The sequence below is a fragment of the Sus scrofa genome, chromosome 9 (genome assembly GCF_054392235.1).
Source record: "Sus scrofa isolate SSC_HxYL_T2T_F1_AM1 chromosome 9, Sscrofa_HxYL_maternal_Yorkshire_Landrace_v2.0, whole genome shotgun sequence".
Taxonomy (NCBI): Eukaryota; Metazoa; Chordata; class Mammalia; order Artiodactyla; family Suidae; genus Sus; species Sus scrofa.
The window spans coordinates 125,861,969-125,888,114 of NC_139391.1; the positions used below are offsets into that span (position 1 = coordinate 125,861,969).

The 26,146-nt window shown below is 44.5% G+C and overlaps 1 protein-coding gene across 2 annotated transcripts in view; it reads left to right on the forward strand.

Annotated features, from left to right (window-relative positions):
- The first annotated feature begins 6,536 nt into the window (after window positions 1–6,536).
- SOAT1 (sterol O-acyltransferase 1) overlaps window positions 6,537–26,146 on the forward strand; it is a 67,871-nt gene continuing 48,261 nt past the window's right edge. Inside the window, exons 1-2 of one of the 2 annotated variants that reach the window (XM_003357556.6) lie at window positions 6,537–6,740; window positions 17,082–17,207. In XM_003357556.6, the coding sequence (XP_003357604.3) occupies window positions 17,090–17,207 (118 nt within the window). In that variant the 5' untranslated portion in view covers window positions 6,537–6,740; window positions 17,082–17,089. The remainder of the gene's footprint in view (window positions 6,741–17,081; window positions 17,208–26,146) is intronic. The other variant, XM_021063736.2, reaches the window with a different exon arrangement.

Below are 26,146 nucleotides of genomic sequence, written 5' to 3' on the forward strand. Positions count from 1 at the left end.
TTTAGAGAATGGCTTTTTTTTTTTTTTTTTTTTTTTTGTCTTTTTGCCATTTCTTGGGCCGCTCCCATGGCATGTGGAGGTTCCCAGGCTAGGGATCTAATCAGAGCTGCAGCCACCGGCCTACGCCAGAGCCACAGCAGCGCAGGATCCGAGCCTCGTCTGCAACCTACACCACAGCTCATGGCAACGCCGGATCGTTAACCCACTGAGCAAGGGCAGGGATTGAACCCGCAACCTCATGGTTCCTAGTCTGGTTCGTTAACCACTGAGCCACGACAGGAACTCCCTGGATCTTGTTTATTACTGTTCTCTGTTCAATTCATTTACACGTACTGTTATCAGTATTGATAGAGTCCAGTTTATGTCTACCATTAAAATTGTTTTCGACGACTCATTTCCAGGCTAGGGGTTGAATTGGAGCTGTTGCTGCCAGCCTACGGCACAGCCACAGCAACTCAGGATCCGAGCCGTGTCTGAGACCTACACCACCACTCACAGCAACGCTGGATCTTAACCCACTGAGCAAGGCCAGGTATCGAACCTGCATCCTCATGGATACTCAGGGGATTCGTTTCCACTGCGCCTCACAGGAGCTCCTTGCCCACCATCTTTATATTTCAGTTTGCTTCATTAACTTTTCAACATATTTATCAGTTGGCTTTTATTGTGCTGAGTGCTTCCAGAATTCATAAACAAGAAAGGAGGCCCATTGTCCAAGAGTTTTCAGGGAGATACCAATCAAGGTCATCCTGATTTACACTCTTGCCTCTTTTGTTCTTATCTTAGTCACAAAATCTTAACTCTAGATAAGACTAACTACGTTCATTTTTTGTTTGTTTGGTTTTTTTTTTTTTGGATTTATGCCTTTCCTAGGGCCACACCTGCGGCATATGTAGGTTCCCAGGATAGGGGTCTAATCAGAGCTGTAGCCACTAGCCTGCACCGGAGCCACAGCAACACCAGATCTGAGCCGCATCTGCGACCCTACACCACAGCTCATGGCAACGCCGGATCCTTAACCCACTGAGCAAGGCCAGGGATCGAACCTGCAACCTCATGGTTCCTAGTTGGATTCGTTAACCACTGCGCCACGACGGGAACTCCCTATGTTTTTGTTATGCCTCAGTGCCAATGGAGAAATGACACTTGGAATGGGATGTTTATTGCTTATTTGGTAACATTAAGGAAGAAGTGCCCCTTTGAAGAAATTAGATGTTTGTACTTTAAAACTTGGGAGTTTTCTTCTGGCACAGCGGGTTAAAGATCCAATGTTGTCACTGCAGTGGTTTGGGCCACTGCTGTGGTGTGGGTTTGATCCCTAGACTTCGAACTTCTACTTGCCATGGGTTCCCCTCCCCCCACCCAAAAAAAAACAACTTGATTTGGTTCTTGTTCACTTTTCCTTTCTGCCCCCCTGCAGACCCCAGTGCCTTCTTGTGACAGGGCTCAGTCCCCAGGTGCAGGCCATTGTTATTTTCCTTCCCCACATCAAAATTTAGCCACATCCCTTGGAGTTCCCGTCGTGGCGCAGTGGTTAACGAATCCAACTAGGAACCATGAGGTTGCGGGTTCGATCCCCGCCCTTGCTCAGTGGGTTAACGATCCGGCGTTTCTGTGAGCTGTGGTGTAGGTTGCAGACGCGGCTCGGATCCCACGTTGCTGTGGCTCTGGCGTAGGCCGGTGGCTACAGCTCCGATTCAACCCCTAGCCTGGGAAGCTCCATGTGCCGTGGGAGCGGCCCAAGAAATAGCAACAAAACAACAACAAAAAAAGACAAAAGACAAAAAAAAAAAAAAAATTTAGCCACATCCCTAGGTGGTAGAACATTAGATGGCTTTTATCTTTGTGCTTTTTTGGATTTGATGATTTTCTGCAATAAGCCTACATTATTGACATAACTAGCAAAAAAAAAAAAAAAAAACAAACAGTACAGCTGTTTTATTGTAAAACTGCACAAAATTTGATTGCTTCTTGTTCAGTTACTTTATGTCTCAGTGGAGGTGGACTAGTCCAGCTTAAATATTAACCTGAGTAAAGCTTACTCTTCCTTCTTCTCCAGGATGCATTTTCTTTCTTTCTTTCTTTTTTTTTCCTTTTTCTTTTCTGGCCACACCCAAGGCATACAGAAGTTCCTGGGCCAGGGGTCGATTCCAAGCCCCAGCTGCAACCTACACCACAGCTGCAGCATGCTGGATTCTTAACCTACAGTGCCAGGGATCAAATCAGAGTCACACAATGTGGGATCTTTAACCCCCTGGGCCACAATAGGAACTCCAAGGATGCATTTTCTTTTTTCTTCTTCTCCTTTTTTTTTTTTTTTTTTTTTGCTTTTTAGGGCTGCACCCTGTGGCGTATGGAAGTTCCCAGGCTAGGAGTCGAATCAGAGCTACAGCTGCTGGCCTATGCCACAGACACAGCAGTGCCAGATCCAAGCCTTATCTGCGACCTACACCACAGCTCATGGCAATGCTGGATGCTTAACCCACTGAGCGAGGCCAGAGATCGCACCCGAATCCTTCTGGATCCTAGTCGGTTCATTAACCCCTGAGCCATGAAGGGAACTCCAAGGTTGCATTTTCTTACTGCAGTCAGCACTAACTCCAGCCCCCCAGCCTAAGCTGGAAATCATGAACACATCCTGGACCACCACTTCCAAACACTCTAATTATGTCAACTATTTCTTTAAATATCTCTCAAATATGTCCCAACCTTCCATCCCACTTGCTACTGTCTTCTTCGTTTAGGCAGGTATCATCTCTCACCTGTATTGCTGTAATACCCTTCTAATTGGTCTCTCCACCTCCAGACGCACTTCGTCTAGTTCCATGTCCTAAATCCTGTTCCCTACTTAACTTCCTTCACTGGCTCCCCACTGTCTATAGGAGGCTGCCTCAGAATGTCTCAGCATGGTCTCCAGATTTCTTTCTTTCTTTCTTTCTTTCTTTCTTTTTTTTTTTTTTGTCTTTTTGCCTTTTCTAGGACTGCTCCTGCACCATATGGAGGTTCCCAGGCTAGGGGTCTAATCGGAGCTGTAGCCACCAGCCTGTGCCACAGCCACAACAATGCGGGATCCAAGCTGCGTCTGCAACCTACACCACAGCTCATGGCAACACTGGATCCTTAACCCATTGAGCAAGGCCAGGGACTGAACCCGCAACCTCATGGTTCCTAGTCGGATTCGTTAACCACTGAGCCACAACGGGAACTCCATCTCCAGATTTCTTAAACCCTGAAACCAACTTTGTCACTTGCCACTTCTTGGTTAGTAGCACACACTTCAACCATGTTCAGCTACCTTTCTGTATCCCATATGGCCCCGGCTCCCTCTTGTTTTATTGGTCCTTGACCTTGTTTTTCTTTTACTTGGAATGTCCCTCCTCCAACTAAACGCCTTGCCTGCCAACTAAATGCTTCTTCCTACTGGTTCAGAAAGCTGCAGTCAGGCTTCCTCCATTCAATCTTCCTTCAAGAGTAGAAGAATGTGATAATTATTCCATCTGCTCCCACTGTATCCAGAAGATAACAATGTCAACAATAGCATAGAAACGTGTGAAATAACTGTTAATCATTATCGAGCACTGTACTTAGAGCTTTGCGGGTATTAACTCATGTCATCCTTACATTGCCTCTGTAAGGCAGGCACTTTTATTACATTTTTTACTATGATACTTGTCCTATTGTCTTGAAATGGCTTAGTTATTATCAATCTCCCCCGCAGACAGTGGTTCTTATTCATCAGCATAACCCCTAGCAACTAATCTAAGTTCTGTAACACAGCTTTTGGAATGTAATGAAGTCAGCGTTCGCATTTATTTATTTATTTATTTTTGTCTTTTTGCCATTTCTTGGGCCGCTCCTTTGGCATATGGAGGTTCCCAGGCTAGGGGTCTAACTGGAGCTGTAGCCACCGGCCTACACCACAGCCACAGCAACTCGGGGATCCGAGCCACGTCTGCAACCTACACCACAGCTCACAGCAGCGCTGGATCCCTAACCCACTGAGCAAGGTCAGGGATCGAACCCGCAACCTCATGGTTCCTAGTCGGATTCGTTAACCACTGAGCCGTGATGGGAACTCCGAAATCAACATTTGTATTTAATCCAGCCTTGACCTCAAGGATTGAGTGATATGAGATTCTGACCAGTAGTGGGAGAGGCTCGGAGTTTGGGCGGAGGCTTTCAGGGTCCCTCCAGTCATATTAAATGGTCTTCCCCCTTCAGCTAGATGACATTGCCATCCTCCTGCTTTGCTTAAACAAGCCAACTGGGAGTCACCTTGTTCCTTTCTTCACACATGAACCTCAGGAAAATATTCCGAGATGACCCAACTTCTTTTTTTCCTCTATCAACCACCCTAATCCAATTACCTTCGCATATCCCATGGACTGGTCCAATAGCGCCTGACTGGAGCTCTGGCTGCTTTCTGTTCTCGTTCAGCCCCCCTCCAAGTCATTCTCTAGAAAATAGGTTGACTTAAAAATAAGACTTGAAATCATTTAGCAACCAGAAAATCCAAACAATATGATTAGGCTTCTGCTTAACTGGCCAACCTCAATCTCATACTCTCCACAAAAGCCTTCTGTTCCTCAAAAAAGCCAAAGCTGTTCAGCATCAGCACTTTCACACCCCTGTCCTCTGTCTAGAATCGCTTTCTCCTTCCCCATAATTGGCGTAGCTGGCTCCTTCTCCTCATTAAGTCTTTGTTCAGATCTTCTTTTCAAAAAGTCCTTTCTTTTGTTTTCTTCCATCACTTAACACTATTATCAATTATTTTATCAACTTTTTTTTTTTTTCAATTTTAGCCACACCTGAAGCATATGGGAACTCCCCAGACAGGGATCAAATCCACAACTGCAGCTGCAACCTATGCCACAGCAGTGGCAATGCCTGATCCTTAACACACTGTGCCACGTCGGGAACTCCAAAACACAATTTTTTTTTTTTTTTTTTTTGCTTTGTAGGGCTACATCCACAGCATACGGAGGTTCCCAGGCTAGGGGTTGAATCAGAGCTACAGCTGCCAGGTTACACCACAGCCACAGCAACGCCAGATCCAAGCAACATCTGTGACCTACACCACGGCTCATGGCAACACTGTGTCCTTAACCCACTGAGGAGGCCAGAATGGAACCCACAACCTCATGATTCTTAGTTGGATTCATTTCTGCTGCACCACGACAGGAACTCCTCACAATGTTTTGTGTTTTTTTTTTTTTTTTGAATGAATGAATGAATAAATTGAACAAAAGAAAAGACAGGAATCTTCTTGGTACACATGTATATAGTGGCCATCAGTCTCAAAGAAATGAGTCCCTGTGTTCCTACTGCTCTTAAACTGGTGGGGAGAGTGAAGGACAAAAGCCATTGGAATTTGCCAGATCCTATTATCATCCAGTTGGCAGAATTAGCAATCATGACTGTAGACATATATAAACTGGATGGGTCGGCCCAGCCTACACTGATTCAATGCTGAGGCCCATTCTGCTTTGGGATGAACAGTGCTGGCCACTCTGGGTGTCCAGGGGAATTTATGCAAATCTTCCCCTTGTTTTTGTTTGTCTTTTCAGGGCCACCCCTGCAGTATATGGAGATTCGCAGGCTAGGGGTCAAATCAACTGTAGCCTCTAGCCTACACCACCACTCACGGCAATGACAGATCCTTAACCCACTGATCAACACCGAGGATCAAACCTGCATCCTCATGGATGCTCATCAGATTTGTTTCCACTGAGCCAGGGATGGGAACTCCTACAAATCTTCCGTGTAAAATGTGCAGAGTGTAGTCAGTACAGGGAAACTTGATCCATTTGTGCAGGGCAGTCTGATGGGGTCCTGGGAGACATCTCATACAGTTTGCTGTAGGGCTGGACTGATAAGGCAGGATAGGGTAGCTTGCTGGCTGTGAGTGTGGCACTCCAGTCTCTGCTGCCCTCATCACCCCCTTTTTACCTATCTTTAGTTTCACCCACACCTTTGCCTTCATAAAATCTAAGGGACCTAAACAGATACAGTCTAACTATTGCTTCTAATCTATGTCCCAAATCTCTCGGCAACATAGTTTTTCTTTGATTATGAAGTCCCCTTTTAATTTATAATTGGCCCATTTCTCTTATCTTACTGTCTCTTTATCTAATTTGCTGAAGGACACAGTTAAGAACAGTATACAAAGCATTAAAGCATTCCATGACTAGCCTCTGGCTAGTGCGCCTAGGTGAGGTCAGCGCAAACTACAACGATCTACATACGGTCTCAAGAAGGGCACCGAGCTCGCCAATCCTGCGCAACCACGCAGGGTGCATTTTCGGACCTACAGCTTCTAATCTCCGTCGCATTTCTGCTACACATTGGATTGCAGGGGCAGAAATGGAAAAAAAGGCTGCTGCGGCCGGCGTCACGTTCTGTTGGCCCCAAGCGCCTCTTGCAGGGGACCCCTTGAACCCGCGAGCCGAGGAAGGGGCGGGGCGCCCGTGGGCGGTGGGCGGAGCCTGGAGGCCGCCCGGACCACCAATAAAATCCTGAGCCGGCGAGGGCCGTGCGCGTTACGCTGCGTAGCGGGCTGCGAGGCTGGGGGCGGAGGGGCTGGTGAGTTGGAAGCTTATTCTTGGTCTGCGGTTGGTTGCGTTGCCGGCCTGGGGCAGCCGGAGTTCGGCTGCGAACTGACCTTCCTGCAACCCACGCTGTGACGGTTTCCCGGCTTTGCTCTCCTTGCTCAGGTCCCTGTTGTCGGGCTCCGGCCCCAGGTAATGCTCATGCTCCCCGGCTCCCTCCTCACTTCCCGCCTCGGTCCACCCACTTCTGCCAGAGAGGAAGGGGACAGAAGTGGTGGCTGCAACTCTGGCCGGGCCGGCCTGGCCTTGTCCCGGGCTCAGGGGCGGGGGAGCCGGGGGAGCGGGAGACTGCTTGAGTCCTGGGCAGTTTGGGGGATGGGACAGGCGGGAAAGTTAGCTTCGGGAGCCGGGTTTGTTTGGTGTCCCCCCCGGTCTTGTGGCATCTCTCAAGGCAGTAGTAAAGAAAGTTATGAATTAGAACACATATTATTCCTTAAAAAAACGAAACCAAAAACGCCCTGAGGAAGTCAGCTTTTGATTGATTTTAGGAAAAACGTGTGTTGATGGTACTTCAGGACATCCGAAATCTGGGTACCAAAATCTTAATCAAGCTCATATTTTATCTTAGTAAATATTAGTAAATATCCTTAGTATTAGGATGTAATTAAGTTTCTGTAGTTTTTAAATGTTAATAGCCGTGCAGTTTAAATGATATATGTGTTTAGATGTTATTTGTAAGCGAGAAACAGCTGTAAACTATGCTCTCCATGTTTATATATAAAGTTTATTATCACTTAATATTTAAGGGGCTGCTATCTGTTTAGACTACTTTTCTTCAGAGTGCTTGCCTTTCCCTTGAGTAGAAATCAACTTGAAGCATTCGTCTTTTTTCCCTTGCTTCAAGTTGAGCGGTATCAATGGATGAATGAATGGCTACGGAAGTTGTGTGCTGTCTGGGCATGAAAATGGATTTTAGAAGGAGCTCTGATGCATTCAAGAGTCACCATTTAAAAATGAACGTTTCTCATTGCATGATGTGCTGAGAACTCTTCGAAGACTTCACCTTCTTAGGATAAAGATCAAAACGCTGCTGCCATGCTTGTCTTCAGTTCAGTTTGGGTTGCTATTTTCCTGGTTCTCTAGGGTCACTGGTTTTATTTTTATTTTAAGAAAGCTTCTTTCTCTTTACTATTTTCTGGTTTTTAAAGGTTTCCTCCATCTTTAATTCACTCTTCTCTCCTTCTCATACCTTTTTCCTCAGTATCAACCCAAACAAATGTCACTTCTTCAGTAAATGGATACTCTGCCTGTTCATCTCTCCTAGCACTCTATTTTCTTTAGCTGCATTAATTGTAATGGGCTCCATTAGTTACTTAGATGCTTCCTTTTCTCTAATGGCATGTAAATTTCATGAAGGCTGGGCTAGTCCTAATTTAGGTCTTCATTCTCAACGCCTCAACCAGCACCTGGCACAATGAAAGGATGAATGAGTTGGAGGACAGTGGAGGGGAATTTTGAATGGAAAATGTTAATTGGGGAAGGTTCCTGTTTCCTTTGGGAACGAAATGGAAAATAGTTTTTAACAAAGGCGGTTAACAAAATTTACTTTTGGAATTTATCCTCTAGGAGAAATGATTATACGGGCCATACAAATGCACGTAAGAATTTGTCTGGGTTCCTTGGGTTTGCTAATTGACATATTGACCTAGTTCTTTTTGATATGTAAATATTGTAGGTTGTACTAGACCAAATTGTTGTTTGGAAGCCAGAGGGAAAAGTTTGTTTTGGATTGTTGTCTTTATCTGCAAAGTATCCTCTCTCCCCCCCCCGCCCCCCCCCAAACATAGCAAGAAGGCTTTAATAGTAGGTATATGGCAGGCTGAAGTGGACACTTCTTTCTAACATCATTCACTTCAGTGGTTCAATCCAGTTATTTTCATTTTGCTTCTTTTCCTTCTTTTTTTTTTTTGTCTTTTGTCTTTTGAGGGCCCCACCTGTGGCATATGGAGGTTCCCAGGCTAGGGGTCTAATCTGAGCTGGCCTACGCCACAGCCACAGCCACAGCCATGCAGGATCCGAGCTGCATCTGGAACCTACACCACAGCTCACGGCAACGCCGGATCCTTAACCCACTGAGCAAGGCCAAGGATCAAACCCGCAACCTCATGGTTCCGAGTCAGATTCATTTCCACTGCACCACCATAGGAACTCCAGTCATTTTGCTTTCTTAAGGCAAGTTAGATACCACCACACTGAATATTCTGAAACCAGTGAACTGATTGGATTCTTAAGAAATGATTGTTCAGGAGTTCCCGTCATGGCGCAGTGGTTAACGAATCCGACTAGGAACCATGAGGTTGCAGGTTCGATCCCTGGCCTTGCTCCATGGGTTAAGGATCTGGTGTTGCTGTGAGCTGTGGTGTAGGTCGCAGACTTGGGTCGGATCCCGCGTTGCTGTGGCTCTGACGTCGGCCGGCAGCTACAGCTCTGATTAGACCCCTGGTCTGGGAACCTCATATGCCGTGGGAGCGGCCCAAGAAATGGTAAAAAAAAAAAAAAAAAAGATTGTTTGGTGTGTGTACAGTTCCCCCCCACCCATACCTGCGACATGCAGAAGTTCCCAGACCAGGGATCAAACCCTAGCCATGACATTGACCCAGCAGTGACAACACCAGATCCTTAAACCCCTGAGCCAAAGGGGATAGCTTTTTTTTTTTTTTTTTTTGGCATTTAGGGCCACACCTGAGGCATATGGCTAGGGATCAAATCTGAGCTGTAGCTGCCGGCCTATGCCAGAGCCACAGCAATGCCAGATCAGAGCCGCATCTATGACCTACACCACAGCTCACAGCAATGCTATGTCATTAATTCACTGAATGAGGCCAGGGATCGAACCCACAACCTCATGGTTCTTAGTTGGATTCGTTTCCGCTAGCTATTTTTAAAATAGCCATCTAATCAGCTTGGTCACTTTGGGTGTAAATGTTTCTACTGCCACTTACTGGCATATGACTTTGTGTTTAGTAGTATTTCCAAGTATTTTAGATCTTTAAAATGGAAGTGTTAAGTGAGGTATGATGTGTACTCACCCTGGCGCCCAGCACTGTAGATATTACTGGCTTGGTAAACATTAGTGCCTGGTTCTTTTATTTCTGGACATCTTGAGAGACTAGTCTTATGATCATGATTTTTACTTCCTCAATTCATTTTGCAACCCAATCCAATTTATTTCTTTGTCCTTCTTCCTGAAACTGTGCAAGTAAATGGTAGCTATTAATGTCCCCAAATTGTGAAATATTCCCTGGCCCACCCTCTTTTTTTTTCCGCTCCTCTGCTTTTTTCCTTTTATCTGTGATATCTGTGATATTGACAGATATTGACTTTTTTTTTTTGGTCTTTTTGCCATTTCTTGGGCTGCTCCTGTAGTATATGGAGGTTCCCAGGCTAGGGGTTGAAATGGAGCTGTAGCCACCAGCCTACACCAGAGCCACAGCAACGCGGGATCCGACCCGTGTCTGCGACCTACACCACAACTCACAGCAACACCAGATCCTTAACCCATGGAGCAAGGCCAGGGATCGAACCCGCAACCTCATGGTTCCTGGTCGGATTCGTTAACCACTGAGCCACGACGGGAACTCCAGATATTGACTTCTTGAATCCTCTAACTTTGGAACTTGCTTGTTCCTGGTTTTCCTTGAATCTTGCCTAGGCCTTGCTTTTGTTGTTGTTATTGTTGTTGTTGTTGTTTTTGTCTTTTTAGAGCAGCATCCGAGGCATATGGAGGTTCCCAAGCTAGGGGTGGAATCAGAGCTGCAGCTATAGGCCTGTACCACAGCCACAGCAATGCTAGATCCGAGCGACCTACACCATAGCTCATGGCAACGCTGGATCCTTAACCCACTGAGCAAGGCCAGGGATAGAACCTCTGTCCTTAAGGTTACTAGTCAGATTCATTTCCACAGAGCCATGACAGGACCTCCTTGTTGTTGTTGTCGTTTTGTGATTTTTGCTTTTTAGGACTGCACCTGTGACATATGGAAGTTCCTTGGCTAGGGGTCGAATCAGAACTATACCTGCCAGCCTACGCCACAGCCATAGCCATGCAGAATCCAAGCCGTGTCCGCTCTCGGCAGTGCTGGATCCTCAACCCACTGATTGAGGCCAGGGGTTGAACTGGATGTATTATTTTGAAGGCAGAGAAAAATGGACTGACTGTTGGATTGGTTAAGGAAAAGTAAAGTATCAAGGATAACGCTTAGGTTGGTGTGTTTGTTAAAGAGTTGTTAAAGTTTGTTTCTTAAAGAGCAAAGAGTTAGTGCCAGTCTCATTAACTGGGTTGGGAAAGACAGAATGGAGTTGGAAGGAACATCAGTATTTCAGTTTTGGTCACGTCAAATTTGAGATGTCTGGGAGTTCCCGTCATGACTCAGCAGTTAATGAACCTGACTAGTATCCATGAGGACGCAGGTTCGATCCCTGGCCTAGCTCAGTGGGTTAAGAATCCGGCATTGCCCTGAGCTCTGGTGTAGCTCGCAGACATGGCTTGGATCCCTCGTTGTTTTGGCCGTGGTGTAGGCCCCCAGCTGGCGCTCCAAATGGACCCCTAGCCTGGGAACCTCTGTATGCTGTGAGTGCGGCCCTAAAAAGACAAAAGACAGAAAAGGAAAAAAAAAGAAAACATTTGAGGTGTCTGTAAGATCTCTACCTACATAAAGGCATCAGGTAGGCCTTTGGATAGGAGTCTGGAGCTCTAGGAGGTCTGGGCCTGGTTAGGAGAGGAAGGGTATCAAAGAATTAGTGAGTTGGTGGAGGTCAGAGGGTTAGATGAGCTGGAGCTCAGAATTATGGACATGGTGCAATTATTGGTAACAGTAAGTTCCAGGAGAAGACGTGACTGGGAACAGCTTTGTGGAGAAAGGAATAAGTCGAGAAGCTTGGAGGCCATGGTTTGGATCATTTTACATGGATGTTGAAGTGAAAGAGGTGTGTGTGGGGGTGGGCAGTGAACGAGGTGTCCGCGTCCTCAGTAAACAAGGGAGTGACCGGGAAGGCAGTGCATACTTAGAAGGAGAAGCATCAGATGTGATAATCTGACCGAACTATTTAAGAAAAGGAAGGGGAAACAGTGACCTGAAAGTAAGCGGATAACTCCCCTTCCTGTCCTAATGGGATGGAAGAAAAAACTATGGTACTATGTTCGTCGGACATACGTGGCGTATGGAGGTTCCCAGGCTAGGAATCTAATCGGAGCTACAGCTGCCAGCCTCCGCCAGAGCCACAGCAACTCGGAATCTGAGCCCGTCTGTGACCTACACCACAGCTCATGTCAATGCCAGATCCTTAACCCACTGAGCAAGGCCAGGGATCGAACCCGCAACCTCACGGTTCCTAGTCAGATTTGTTTCCACTACGCCACGACCAGAACTGCTATTTATTTATTTATTTTTATTTTTTATTTTTGGCCGTACCTGTGGCACGTGGACGTTCCTGGGCCAGGGGTTGAATCTGAGCCACAGCTGTGAGCTACGTCACAGCTGCGGCGACCCCAGATCCGCAATCTACTGTTCTGACCTGGAGATTGAACCCCTGCTGCCACAGATAAACAGCAGCCAGACCCTTAATCTGCTGTGCCACAGCAGGAACTCCTCATGTTCCTATTTTAGACGAGTGGTCAGAAAGTTCCGCTCTCCTTCATCTCACTTGGGTGATTTCAGGAGTCTTAGGAGGATGATTGCAAAGGAGGTTCCTTGCACACATGCTTGCCCTCACTGTGATCTGCTGTCCGCAGAGGCCAAAGTGATCTGTCGGTGTAGAGAGGGAACAGATGAACTGAATGCTGCTGTCATTTCCTTCTGTCTTCTGCCACAACAGCCATGTACTGTTGGCTGATACGCCCGGCAGGAGGAGTTCGATTCAGATGTCATCTCATGATCTCAAGATTTACCTAATCGGAGAATTTGGTCAAAACTGAGTTGTGATATTTTAAGTAGTAATCTTTCCTAACATCTGTGTCATAGACAATAATAAAATTTGTTAATGTTTTCTCGGAAGCCACGTGGTGCTGAAGCAGCATCTGAGAAAGTATCTAATTACAGCATTTTATTTACCCTCAGCTAGCACATTGTGAAAGCAAACACAAGTAGAATTTGAGGGATGATAAGGCTTATGTTTATAGTGTCCTGTAGCATACGGGAGGTGGAAATGTAGGGATCAGGCCATTTAATTTTTAAAATTTGGTTCTTAAGAATACAAAGTTGGCATTCTAGTATTATCTTGCTCTCTTGGCTGTGGGAGCTCTGTGCAGTGGTATTTTTTCATTTTCTAGGTGATGCACCAGAGTCAGAGGTTGGAGGATTTACCCGAGGACACAGTATGGGAACAGAGATGGAAACTTAACTCTCGGTATTCTGATGCCAAATCTTGTGCTTTCCCTACTGTGTTATGGTTTTGTCTTTCTGTGAAGTGGAGGAAATGGATGCCAAAGATATTAGTATAAACTGTGTCATGGAGATTTTTGTGACGTGTTGGTGCTTTTTTAAAATTTTATTTTTGATAGGCAAGAAATAGATTTATGAAGATAGGATGCTTGTGAGAGATGCAAACAGGTAGGCAAGGAGGTTCTGCCAAGAACTGGCGCTTTCTTTGGCTCACGTCTCAAATGAAACTATGGCAGTGTAATTGTGCAAACTCAGTACCTGTGCTTTAGTTTGGTTTTTTTTTTTTTTTTTTTTTTTTGTCTTTTTGCCTTTTCTAGGGCTACTTCTGCGGCATATGGAGGTTCCCAGGCTAGGGGTCTAATCGGAGCTGTAGCCACCGGCCTACGCCAGAGCAACAGCAATGCCAGATCCAAGCTGCATCTGCAACCTACACCACAGCTCACTGCAATGCCGGATCCTTAACCCACTGGACAAGGCCAGGGACCGAACCCGCAACCTCATGGTTCCTAGTTGGATTTGTTAACCACTGCGCCATGACAGGAACTCTTTGTGCTTTAGCTTTTGAAGTCAGGTTTATTCTCTAAACTAGGTTGATGGTTCTAAATCTTATGACCAACAACTCCTTTAATATTTTCATTATTTTATAAGGTACCCAGATTTAAGTTTTTTTTTTTTTTTTTCCTTTCCCCTATAGGCCTATTTAACAGCACTTATTTGTCTATTAAACTTGATTTATTAAGGCATCTTTTCACCTTAAAAAAAATCAGTGTATGGAGTTCTCTTGTGGAACATTGAGTAAAAAAAAGGACAGAGGAGAAACAGCTTTCCAAAGACAGGAAAGAGTACATGGGACGATATGGTGACCGAAGATATTATTGGGGGGATAAAATAATAGTACCTACCTTAAGGACTGTATTGAGATAAAAATACATGACAAGCACATAGATACTCAAAGTAGAGTCCCTGGTTTTTTTTGCTTTTTAGGGGCACACTCGGGGCGTATGGAGGTTCCCAGGCTAGGGGTCCAATCAGAACTACAGCCGCTGGCCTTTGCCACAGCCACAGCATTGCCAGATCAGAGCCGCATATATGACCTACACCACAGCTCACGGCAACGTCGGATCCTTAACCTCCTGAGCGAGGCCAGAGGTCAAACCCTCAACCTCATGGTTCCTAGTCAGATTTGTTTCCACTGCACCATGATGGGAACTCCACCAGAGTCCCTGTTTTTAATTCCACACTGTTAACCCCCGTATAATCCCTTTTTGAAACATCTTGATTATTTGTGCATCTTTCTTTCTCTGTTCTGATTTCTTTTCTACTTCTTGATGTCTTACTTGAGGGCATCCCCGAGTTCATTTGTAAGTTCTCACTTCTCTAATTTTTTTCCGCTGGAGAATTTGATGTGCTTCTGGCTTCCTCTGTCACCGTTACACAAATGACTTTCCATATGAATGAATTGCACTGATCTCTTTCCTAGGTTCCTCCTTTTAAGTGGATCTTATTGGTCTAAAATTTCTACTTAATATGTTCATCTACTGTTCCATAACTGTTTCATTTGTGTGATTTCAGAAAAAATGAGGGAGTTCCCGTTGTGGCTTATCAGTTAATGAACCCGACTAGTATCCATGGGAACATGGGTTCGATCCCTGGCCTCGCTCAGTAGGTTATGGATCCAGTATTGCCCTGAGCTGAGGTGTAGGTTGCAGACACAGCTCAGATCCTGCGTTGCTATGGCTGTGGTATATATAAGCTGGCACCTACAGCTCCTATTCCACCCCTAGCCTGGGAACTTCCATATGCCATGGGTGTGGTCCTAAAAAGACAAAAGAAACAAAAACAAAGAAACTAAAAAAATGAAAGGTAACTGTTCCAGATGTATCAGATTTTTACTTTGCTAAGCAGTGATATTTAAGAAAACAAACTCGTCATGTGCTTATTTCACACAGGAAAGGACATTTTAACATAAATGTCCATAACCTTAGAATTGAAAAAGTGTAGTGAGTACTTCATTATTGTTCATTTTATTTCAGACTAATGAAAACTTGATAGTAAAACACTACTTTGGCATAAACCTTCTCCTGTCTTGTTACTGATCTGCCTAAAATTTGATTTGGGGCCTATTTTTCTTTTTAGGACCACACCCACGGCATATGGAAGTTCCCAGGCTAGGGGTCTAATTGGAGTGTAGCTGCTGACCTACACCACAGGCACAGCAACACTGGATCCTTAACCCACTGAGCGAGGCCAGGGATCAAACCTACAACCTCATGGTTCCTAGTCGGATTCATTAACCACTGAGCCGCAATGGAACTCCCAATTTTGGGCTTATTTTTCAATGCATACAATGGCTTACCACTGCCCAGGTGATAGAAGCCCTAATTCGTTAGTCCTTGACAGTTTGATTCCAGCTCTCATTTCTGGTCTTTGCCGCTCATCATATTTCTCTGTTACCAACTTAAAAAAAAAAAAAAAAAAAAAAAACCTCAAATAGTGGGTGGTGTTTGTAGTTTGGATCTGACGCAGGTTCAGATCTGGCCCTGTCCGTAGCTGTGTGGTCTTGGGCAAGTTACTGTATGAGCATCAGCAAAGCAATCCTGGGTCTCCTGGAGCTGCACTGGTACAATCAACACCCATTAGGTCTTGGTGTTGCTGTGAGCCAGCCTGACACTTAACAGCTGGGTCTTCTGGGTGTTCTCTTGGACACAAACCGTTTCACTGAACGTCAGCATCCGACAAGACTACGACAGATCATGGAGAGAGCATAATCCTGACTTAACACAGATAAAAACATGAACCACATGAATATCAACCAAGTCATGAAGTAGCCAGCATCCTCCTCTCCAGGCTGCTGGGGATGATGGTTGCTGGTTCATCAGTTACAGCTTTAGCCTCCGTCTAGTCGGTTCCCCCATGGAGAGACCTGGGTGGTGTAGCCTGTCATCCCATTGTCCTCGCTTCTGATGGCCCTCAAGCCAGAATGAACCCCTGCTTCTTTGGACCCTCCTCCAAAATCGCTTAGCCACATCCCCAATCCTAAATAAGTCATTTCTAATACTCTCTTACTGAGATGCCCCCCAGTGGCCCAGAGTATGTGTTCCTAATACATGCAACTCTTTCAGCCATGGGTATGTTCCTGGTGTGTGGGTGGGGAGCCTTGACAGTAATTACTTGGAGCCTTAGTTTTCTCATACATGAAATCTTTTTTTTGCAGAGTTAGGAAGATTAGAGGAGAAAACTTACTGTACCTAGTAGAGTCCTGGCAGTTAGTAGATACTCAACAAGTTTCTTTTTCCGTAGTGAAGGAGCCTGATCAGTCATGGTTGCCTGAAAGGGCTTATAGGGACCTTGTTTTCATTCACCCTTTCTCACCCACAGAGTGAGTGCTCTGCTCTCATCCCCAGGGCTCAGTTCACATACTTTTTTTTTTTTTTTTCTGTGAAACCTTTACACCTCTTAGTGATCTCTTCTGTCTCTGAACATGAGGTACATGTTGTTTTTACCATTGCCTCAACTTTTTTTGTTTGTTTGTTTGTTTGTTTTTTAGGGCTGCACCCGAGGCATATGGAGGCTCCCAGGCTAGGGGTCCAGTGGGAGCTACAGCCTACGCCAGAGCCACAGCAACATCAGATCCACGACACGTCTGCGACCTACACCACAGCTCATGACCAACGCTGGATCCTTAACCCACGGAGCGAGGCCAGGGATCGAACCCGAAACCTCATGGTTCCTAATTGGATTCGTTCCCACTGCGCCACAACAGGAACTCCCCATTGCCTCAACAATTGATTATACTCTACTTTGACACATCTTTGGATTTACTTTTTATTTAATTCTTAATTTTTCAGGTACTTACTATGCCTTATTTGTTCAAGAATGGGGCCTGTGTTTTGAAACCTGCCCGTTACTTTACAGGGACTAATTTCTTCATCTTCGTTAACAGTATCTTGTACTCAGAAAATGCTTAAACATGATGAAAGTAAAACAAAAAGAGGAGAATATATCATTTGCCACCTCCCCTGCATATGGTGATGTTGTGAGATATGCCTAAGCCAGGTACTTAGTTCGGGGCTTTTTCTGTCTTCTTTCCTAGACACCACGATGGTGGGCGAAGAAATGTCTCTGAGAAAACGCCTGTCAAAGTCCAGCGAAAATGCTGAGGGAAAGGAAGGCGACCAAAGAAACCGTTCAGAGGAGTCCCTAGAGCCCCGCAGCAACGGTGAGACTTTTACTTTTTTTTTTTTTTTTTTTGGTCTTTTTATCTTTTCTAGGGCCACTCCCTCGGCATATGGAGGTTCCCAGGCTAGGGGTCTCATCGAAGCTGTAGCCACCGGCCTACACCACAGTCACAGCAACTCGGGGTCCGAGCTGCATCTGCAACCCACACCACAGCTCACAGCAACGCCGGATCCCCCACCCACGGAGCGAGGCCAGGGATCGAACTGGCACCCTCATGGTTCTCCGGATTCGGTAACCCCTGCGCCACGACGGGAACTCCGAGGCTTTTACTTTTTGAGGTGAACGACTGAAACAGAGAACAAATTCAGTGTTCTAGAACAAGGATTGCCATCTCTTTAGCTCTCTTTGTTGCAAATGGATATTCGGTAGGTACTGTTGAGGTGCAGAGGAGAAAACTGAATTGGAGAATACGTGCCAGTCACAGACACCTCAGTGCCAGTGACACGGGTGTGTAAATTGCTGCACTTCTCATAGAAGTGAACTTTATTGATGTAAGTGGTGTTTGCAATGTATGCTTTAAGATTTATGCTAAATATCTGGTGGTGAAGGAGTTAGAAAAATAAGCCCTTTTAAATTAATTCAGTGAACATTTTTGGGGGGGGGTATCTGCTATGTTGTAGACTTCCTTCCTTCCTTCAACTCCCTAACTTGTCAGTAATTATGGGTGCCCTGCTAGATGCTAGGGGTATAGCAGTGATCCAGTGCAGATGTATTTGCCTTCAGGGAGCTCCACGTAATGAGAACGCCCCTCCCTCTCATTAGCATAATTAGGTTCATACAAATAATTGTTGCTCATTACCTTTAACAGATATAAGGGGCATAATTAGCAGGGTATCTAGCCTCGGTAGTTCAGTACTCCGTTATAAATCTTGGGGGAGAGAGAGATTAGGGAGTTTTACTAGTTGTCCTGCCTAAGTTGCTCAACATAAGAATGCAGAGAGGACTGTGACACGAGAGGACTGTGACACCGGGCTTGTTGTTAAGGTCAAGGTTTATGCTTAAGATTCATAGACATGTAACTGATGTCATTTATTGCATCAGGCTGTTTGTTTTATGCAGTGACATTTGTATAGGTTTGATTTCAGCAAGGGTTTGAAATTTGAGACTTATTTAGTTAACAAATAGGCGTGGAACTTGCTAAGATGGGTTGTCTTTGGCATCCTGAGACTTTGCTTTTCCTACTTGAACTGTGAATACAGCAGCTGGATATGGGAATATAGATGTTGCTGCTTAAGTTAGCATGATGAAGTTTATTCGTAGACTCTTAATTAGCTAATTGTGAAATATTTATGTTGTTTATGGGCTAGTTTTAGTGTGACATAAGATGTGAAATTTGTGCAGAAGGGTGAGCCAGCATTGGGTAGCCTTTGCCTTCCATGATTTAGGGACTGGAGGCTAATTCATGTTGTTTTTTAACTGAAACGTTTCTGTTATCAAATACGATTTTCTCTTTACCTCTTTGTCTTTTTTTTTTTTTTTTTTTTTTTTTTGCGTGGCATGCAGCAGTTGATGTGGAATCTCAATTCCACACCAAGGATTGAACCCAGGCTGCAATGGTGAAAGTGCTGAATCTTAACCACTAGACCACCAGGGAACTCCCTACATCTCATTAAAAAGAAAAAAAAACAACAACAACTTTTCAATTGTTCTAATGTCTATATGTTTTCAGTACTCCTTATTGTCTTAATTCATTAAGGTTTTTTAGTTTTTTTTATTATAGTTGATTTAATTCATTAAGTTTTAATCATTCCAGGCTTTAATGCAGTTAATAAAAGTCAGATTGTTTAGCTTAAAACAAGAAGTAGGACATTGTCCTTGGTTTAGTGTAAGTAATACTGCTCTGAAATAGAATGTGTTTTTCCTTTTTTTTTTTTTTTGGTCGTTGTTGTTGTTGCTATTTCTTGGGCCGCTCCCGCGGCATATGGAGGTTCCCAGGCTAGGGGTTGAATTGGAGCTGTAGCCACCGGCCTACGCCAGAGCCACAGCAACGCCAGATCCGAGCCACGTCTGCAACCTACACCACAGCTCACGGCAACGCCGGATCGTTAACCCACTGAGCAAGGGCAGGGACCGAACCCGCAACCTCATGGTTCCTAGTCGGATTCGTTAACCACTGCGCCACGACGGGAACTCCTGTTTTTCCATTTTAACATTTGTTCACTTTAGGGAGTAAGCAGATGAGTAAAATGTGACCTTTGAGTATTGAGGGCTTAAAGAACCCCACCATGCCAGTCATTATGGCTTACCAGCTGAGACCAGGGGCATCAGCACCACCTGGGAGCCTGTTAGAAATGCCCCACCTCAGGAGTTCCCACTTCGGTGCAGTGGGCCGATGATCTGGCTTGTCACTGTGGAGGCGCTGCTTTGATCCCTTGCCTGGTGCAGTGGGTTGAGGATCCGGTGTTGCTGCAGCTGTAATGTAGGTCATGGCTGTGGCTGGGATTCAGTCCCTGACCTGAGAACTTCCGTATTTGGTGGCCGAAAAAGGGGAAAAAAAATAAATGCCCCACTTCACACTTGCTGAATAAATTTCATTTTAAGGAGTTCCCCTTGTGGCTCAGTGGTAACAAACCTGACTAGTATTCATGAAGATGTGGGTTCCATCCCTGGCCTCACTCAGTGGGTTAAGGATCTGGCGTTGCCATGAGCTGTGGTTTAGGCTGCAGTCGTGGCTCGGACCTGGCGTTGCTGCATCTGTGGTATAGGCCAGCAGCTGTAACTCCAGTTTGACCCCTAGCCTGGGAACTTCCATATGCTGAAGGTGTGGCCCTAAAGAGACCAAAAAAAAAAAAAAAAAAAAAAAAATCGTTTTAATAAGATTCCCAGGTAATTTATATGCAGGTTACAGTTTGAGACACAGTTCTTAGTGTGGCAGTTCTCAACTGGCACGTGTATTAGTCAGGGTTCTCCAATGAAGCAGAACTAATTGGATGTATATAAATATATAGAAAGATTTATTATGAGAGATTGGCTCAGATGGAGGCTGAGAAATCCCACAATTTACTGTCTGTGTGCTGGAGGCCCAGGTACTTTAGAGCTGCTTCCACCTCTTGGTTATTGTGAATAATGCTGCGGTTGTGAATGTAGGTATCAAGTATCTCTTCAAAACTCTGCTTTCGATTCTTTTGGATATATACCCCGAAGTGGGATTATTGGATTATATGGTAGTTCTATTTTTAATTTTTTGAGCAACCGTCACAGTTTTTCCTGGCAGCCATACCATTTTATAATTCTACCAGTGGCACACAGGGCTCCAATTTAACCACCTCCTCACCAACACTTGATATTTTCTGTTTGTGGGTTTCTTTTGGCTGCCCCCACAGCATGTGGAAAGTTCCTGGGCCAGGGATGGAAGCCATGCCATAGCAGCAACCTGAGCCCCTGCAGTGACAACACTGGATCCCTAACCTGCTGTGCCACAAGGGAACTCATTTCGTTTAGTAGTAAGCTGTCCTAATGGGTGTGGGGTGCTAACCTCATTGTGGTTTTGATTTGCGTTTCTCTAATGATTAGTGGTGTTGAGCACTTTTCACAAGCCAATTGGCCATTTGTACGTTGTCTTTGGTGAAATGTCTATTCATGTCCTTTGGCCATTTTTTTGGTTGCATATTTGATTTGCTTTTTTGTTGTGAGTTGTACTTCCTTATAATATTCTGGAAATTAACCCCTTATCAGATGATTTACAGATATTTTCTCCCATTCTATAGGTTGCTTTTTCACTTTGTGTGGTTTTTTTTGTTTTTTGTATTGTCTTTTTGCCTTTTCTAGGGCCACTCCCACAGCATATGGAGGTTCCCAGGCTAGGGGTTGAATCAGAGCTGCAGCCGCCGGCCTACACCAGAGCCACCGCAACATGGGATCCGAGCCGCATCTGCGACCTACACCACAGTTAACGGCAACACTGGATCCTTAACCCACTGAGCAAGGCCAGGGATCGAATCCGAAACTTCATGGTTCCTAGTCGGATTCGTTAACCACTGCGCCATGATGGGAACTCCAGCCCTTTCACTTTGTTGATTATGTTCTTTGATGTACAGAAGTTCTTAGGTTTGGCATGATTAAATTCATTTGTTTTTCTGTTTATTGCCTGTGGTTCTGCTCTCCTATCAAGGAGATCATTGCCAAGCCCAGTGTCACAAAGGTTTGCTCCTATATTTTCTTCTAGGAGTTTTACTGTTTGGAGTCTTACATTTAGGTCAGTAATCCATTTGTGTTAATTTCTTTTTTCTTTTTTTTTAGGACGGCATTCGCAGTGTATGGAATATCCCAGGCTAGGGATCAAATCAGAGCTGCAGCTGCCTGCCTACGCCACAGCCATAGCATCACCCGATCTGAGCGGCATCTGTGACCTACATTGCAGCTTGTGGCAATGCTGGGTCCTTTAACCCACTGATCGAAGCCAGGGATTGAACCCACATCCTTGTGGACACTTATGTTGGGTTCGTAACTTGCTGAGCCACAGTGGGAGCTCCTTGAGTTAATTTTTGTATACGGTGTAAGATAAGGGTTGAACTTCACCCTTATGCCTGTGGATATCCACATCAGTTTTAGGAGTATTGACATCTGTGGTAGGCGGAAAAATGACCCCTCCCTCCAAAGGTCCTAAAACCTAGAACCTATGAATGCTACTTTATATGGCAAGAAGAGGGGCAAAAAGGTCTTTATAGAAGTTTTTATTTTATTTATTTTATTTTATTTTGCTTTTTAGGGCCGCCCCCGAGGCATATGGAAGTTCCCAGGCAGAGGATTGAATAGGAGCTACAGCCGCCGGCCTATATACCACAGCCACAACAACTTGGGATCTAAGCTGCACCTGCGACCTACACCATAGCTCATGATGATGTTGGATCCTTAACCCACTGAGCAAGGCCAGGGATCAAACCCTCGTCTTCATGGGTTCTAGTCGGGCTCGTTATTGCTGAGCCACAATGGGAACTCCAAGTTGCGAATCTTGAAATTTACCTTGAGTATCCTCTGGCCCTGAATGCAGTCTGTGTATTGTAAGTGGAAGACAGGAGTTCTGGTTTATTTCTAAATATTTTGTTCCTTTTGCTGCGATTGAGAGTGGTATTGTTTGCTTAATTTTTATTTTCTGATTATTTGTCATTAACATGTTGAAAATGTAGCTGGTTTTTGTATATGGATATGGTATCCCGCAACCTTTATTAGCTCTAAGGTTTTCTTGCCTAATGGCCCTTGCTTGAATTTCTAGTACAATGTTGAATTGAATTGGCAAGAGTGGACATTGGACATTCTTGTCTTGTTTCTGATCTTAGGGAGAACGCTCTCAGTCTCTCTGTTACTTAGGTTAGCTGTGGTTTCTGTAGGTGCTCTTTATCAGGTTGACGAAGTTTTCTTTCTCCTAATTGATAGGCAGTACCTATTCTTGACTCCCTTTTATTTTGCTGCATGGTTCATTGGCTAGCTAGTTAATAAATATAATAATAACCGCAAATAGTTTATCATGTGCCAAGTACTGCTTTAAATGTTTTACATCTATTAACTCAGTTAATATGCTTTTAGTTCTATTCAGTGTTCTTTGAGCTAAGTATGTAACTGAACAGAGAGGACATGTGTTTTATAAAAAACTGGAGAGTTCCTTGGTAAAAATTTATGAAAAACAAGTTCACATATTTGTTATTCTGCTTTAGCCCCTTCATCCCGTATATGCATCTAATTCTAAAACTGACACGTACGGAGTTCCCGTCGTGGCGCAGTGGTTAACGAATCCGACTAGGAACCATGAGGTTGCGGGTTTGGACCCTGGCCTTGCTCAGTGGGGTTAAGGATCCGGCGTTGCCGTGAGCTGTGGTGTAGGTCGCAGACGCTGCTCGGATCCTGTGTTGCTGTGGCTCTGGCATAGGCTGGCAGCTACAGCTGCGATTTGACCCCTAGCCTGGGAACCTCCACATGCCGCGGGAGCGGCCCAAGAAATGGCAAAAAGACAAAAAATAAATAAATAAAACTGACAAGTCCATGTAGAGCTTTGATCAGCTGAGTAGATTGAGAATACATCCCTTGTTTTCTTAGGATAAAAGCAAAACATGTTTGGGAGTTCCTCTCGTGGCGCAGCAGAAACAATCCAACTAAGAACTATGAGGTTGTGAGTTCGATCCCTGTCATGAGCTGTGGTGTAGGTCACAGACATGGCTTGGATACTGCATTGCTGTGGCTCTGGTGTAGGCTGGCAGCTGTAGCTCCTCTTCGACCCCTAGCCTTGGAACCTCCCTACGCCATGGGTGCAGCCCTAAAAAGCAAAAAAAAGCAAAACATGTTGGTTCTAGAAAGTGCAGATAAGCCAAAGTTCAAGTGTTTGTGATATTTCCTTGGATATATTCCTAGAAATTGTTTTTAGTTCAAAGAGAATACATGCTCATAAGATTTTTGGGGGTAGGTATTGCCAAATTATCCTCTGGAAGTATTGCTCTCCTAGTAGGAATATGTGCCTGTTTCTTCAACCTTTCTTCAGTCATGGAAAATGTGATCTTTTGAATAAACTCTGGCATTTTGAGAGATGATAGAGTTCAATTTACTTGAACAAGGCTTTGTACAATGAGATATAATTTAATTACCAGCAGCAATAAAGTTATTGAATATTAATTGGTACTTTTTATAGCTTTTAAGGTCAAAAGATTGAGTTTGAATATCTTACAGAAAGACTTCATTTTAGAAAGAGATTTCTATCTTCCATTATAGAAAGATTAGTTAAAAGAAATGGGAGTTGCTAGCTGAACTTGCTTTGACAGCTTTTTAACTTTTTTTAAAGGATTGTTCTAAAAAATAACGCTGGAGTTCTCTGGTGGCCTAGTGGTTAAGGATTCAGCATTCTCACTGCTGTAGCTGGGATTCGATCCTAGGCCCAGGAACTTCTAGGTGCCACAAGCATGCCCCCAAAATAAATAAGTTAAAAAAAAATTGTGAAAAGATTTCACATGCTAAGAGGGTAAACAAAGTATGATCAGTGGTTAATTTTTTCTGGGGTGTGATATATTTGAGGCAAATTTGTGTATTAGGATTGCTAAAAACCATTTGAGTAGTTTTGCGCAGGTATAATGGGTACATTCATTTTTAAATAATAAGACATAAAGGATAACTTGATTATTTTAAAGAAAAGAGGGCCTGTCGTAGTCTTTTGCTTCTAATGGTTTGTCTTTTGTCTTATCCCGTTGTATGTCACCAAGCCTTGGAGCAGGAATATAACTGCAAATTTTAAGTGTTCGATGGGGAAAATAAACAATCAGCTTTATTTATTTATTTATTTATTTTCATCTTTTTTTTGCCATTTCTTGGGCCGCTCCCGTGGCATATGGAGGTTCCCAGGCTAGGGGTCTAATTGGAGCTGTAGCCACTGGCCTACACCAGAGCCACAGCAACATGGGATCCGAGCTGCCGTCAGTGACCTACACCACAGCTCACGGCAACGCCAGATCGTTAACCCACTGAGCAAGGCCAGGGATTGAACCTGCAACCTCATGGTTCCTAGTCAGATTTGTTAACCACTGCACCACGACAGGAACTCCAACAAGTCAGCTTTATGACACTTTTTAGGGTGGTGTTGCTAAGGAGTATGTGGGGATATAAAACTTGAAGAGCTCATGTTTTTTTAATCTTTGTTTTATCTAGAACATTCTGGAATTTAGATAGTTTTAATAACTTTATTAAAAGTTGAATCTTAGGAGTTCCCGCTGTGGCACAGAAGAAGAGAATCTGACTAGGAACCATGAGGTTGAGGGTTCAGTCCCTGGCCTCGCTCAGTGGGTTAAGGATCTGGTGTTGCTGTGAGCTGTGGTGAAGGTTGCAGACACAGCTTGGATCCCGTGTTGCTTGTGGCTGTGGTGTAAGCCTGCAGCTGTGGCTCTGATTGGACCCCCTAGCCTAGGAAACCTCCATGTGCCGCTAGTACGGCCCTAAAAACTAGGGGGGAAAAAAGTTGAATCTTGTCATTCTAGGCTCTTAGAATAAGAATTGCCTTTAGCAGTCTTTTAATTATGCCCTTACTTGCAACACATACATCTGAGATTAAAGTCTGGTTTACTGCCTTTTAGCCAACAGGTTATTCTAGTGTTAGTTAAGCCTTCCTGGTTATTCTAGTGTCAGTCTAGTTGCTTTTGATCCATATAGAAGGCATTGTAACTCGTTTACTACTAATAGGGTTCAGGGATTAAGACAGCTATCTTATAAATAGGAATTAAATAAATATAGCAACCAAATGGTATAGGAGACCAGCTGGGGAGGGAATAGGGGAATATTGCTTTAGGGTTTTTTTTGTTTGTTTTTGGGTTTTTTTTTTTTTTTTTGTCTTTTTAGGGCTGCACCTGTGGCATATGGAGATTCGCAGGCTAGGGGTCGAATCAGAGCTCTAGCTGCCGGCTTACACCACAGCCTCAGCAATACCACATCCGAGTCATGTCTGCGATCTACAGCACAGGTCATAGCAACGCTGGATCCTTAACCCACTGAGTGAGGCCAGGGATCAAACCTGCATCCTCCTGGATGCTAGTCGGATTCGTTTCTGCTGAGCCACGACAGGAACTCTGGAATATTGCTTTAGAATGGAGGGAAGTGACTCACTGCGGAAGTAGAAGTTGCATTTGGCCTTGGAGGAAAAGCCTGGAAAGGGGCTTTCAAGTAAGCCGGGACAAAAGGTATGGGTTTTCAATGGTATGGAGTTTAAGTCACTGCTGTGTTATGTGTATGGTGTTTTGTTTGTTTTTAGAGAGAATTGGGAGGAAGAGGGGGAAGATGGTACAGAGATGGATTTGTGGTTTTTTTCACAGATAGGAAGACGAAAGTAGAAAGGCAGGACAAAGTCAGAAAATGGGGCTTGGTGTCTTAGTGTGTATGTAGTCACTACCAATATGGATGATTTATAGGCTGTCAGATGTGCTCAGATTTTTTTTCTTACACAAAACCAAGGAG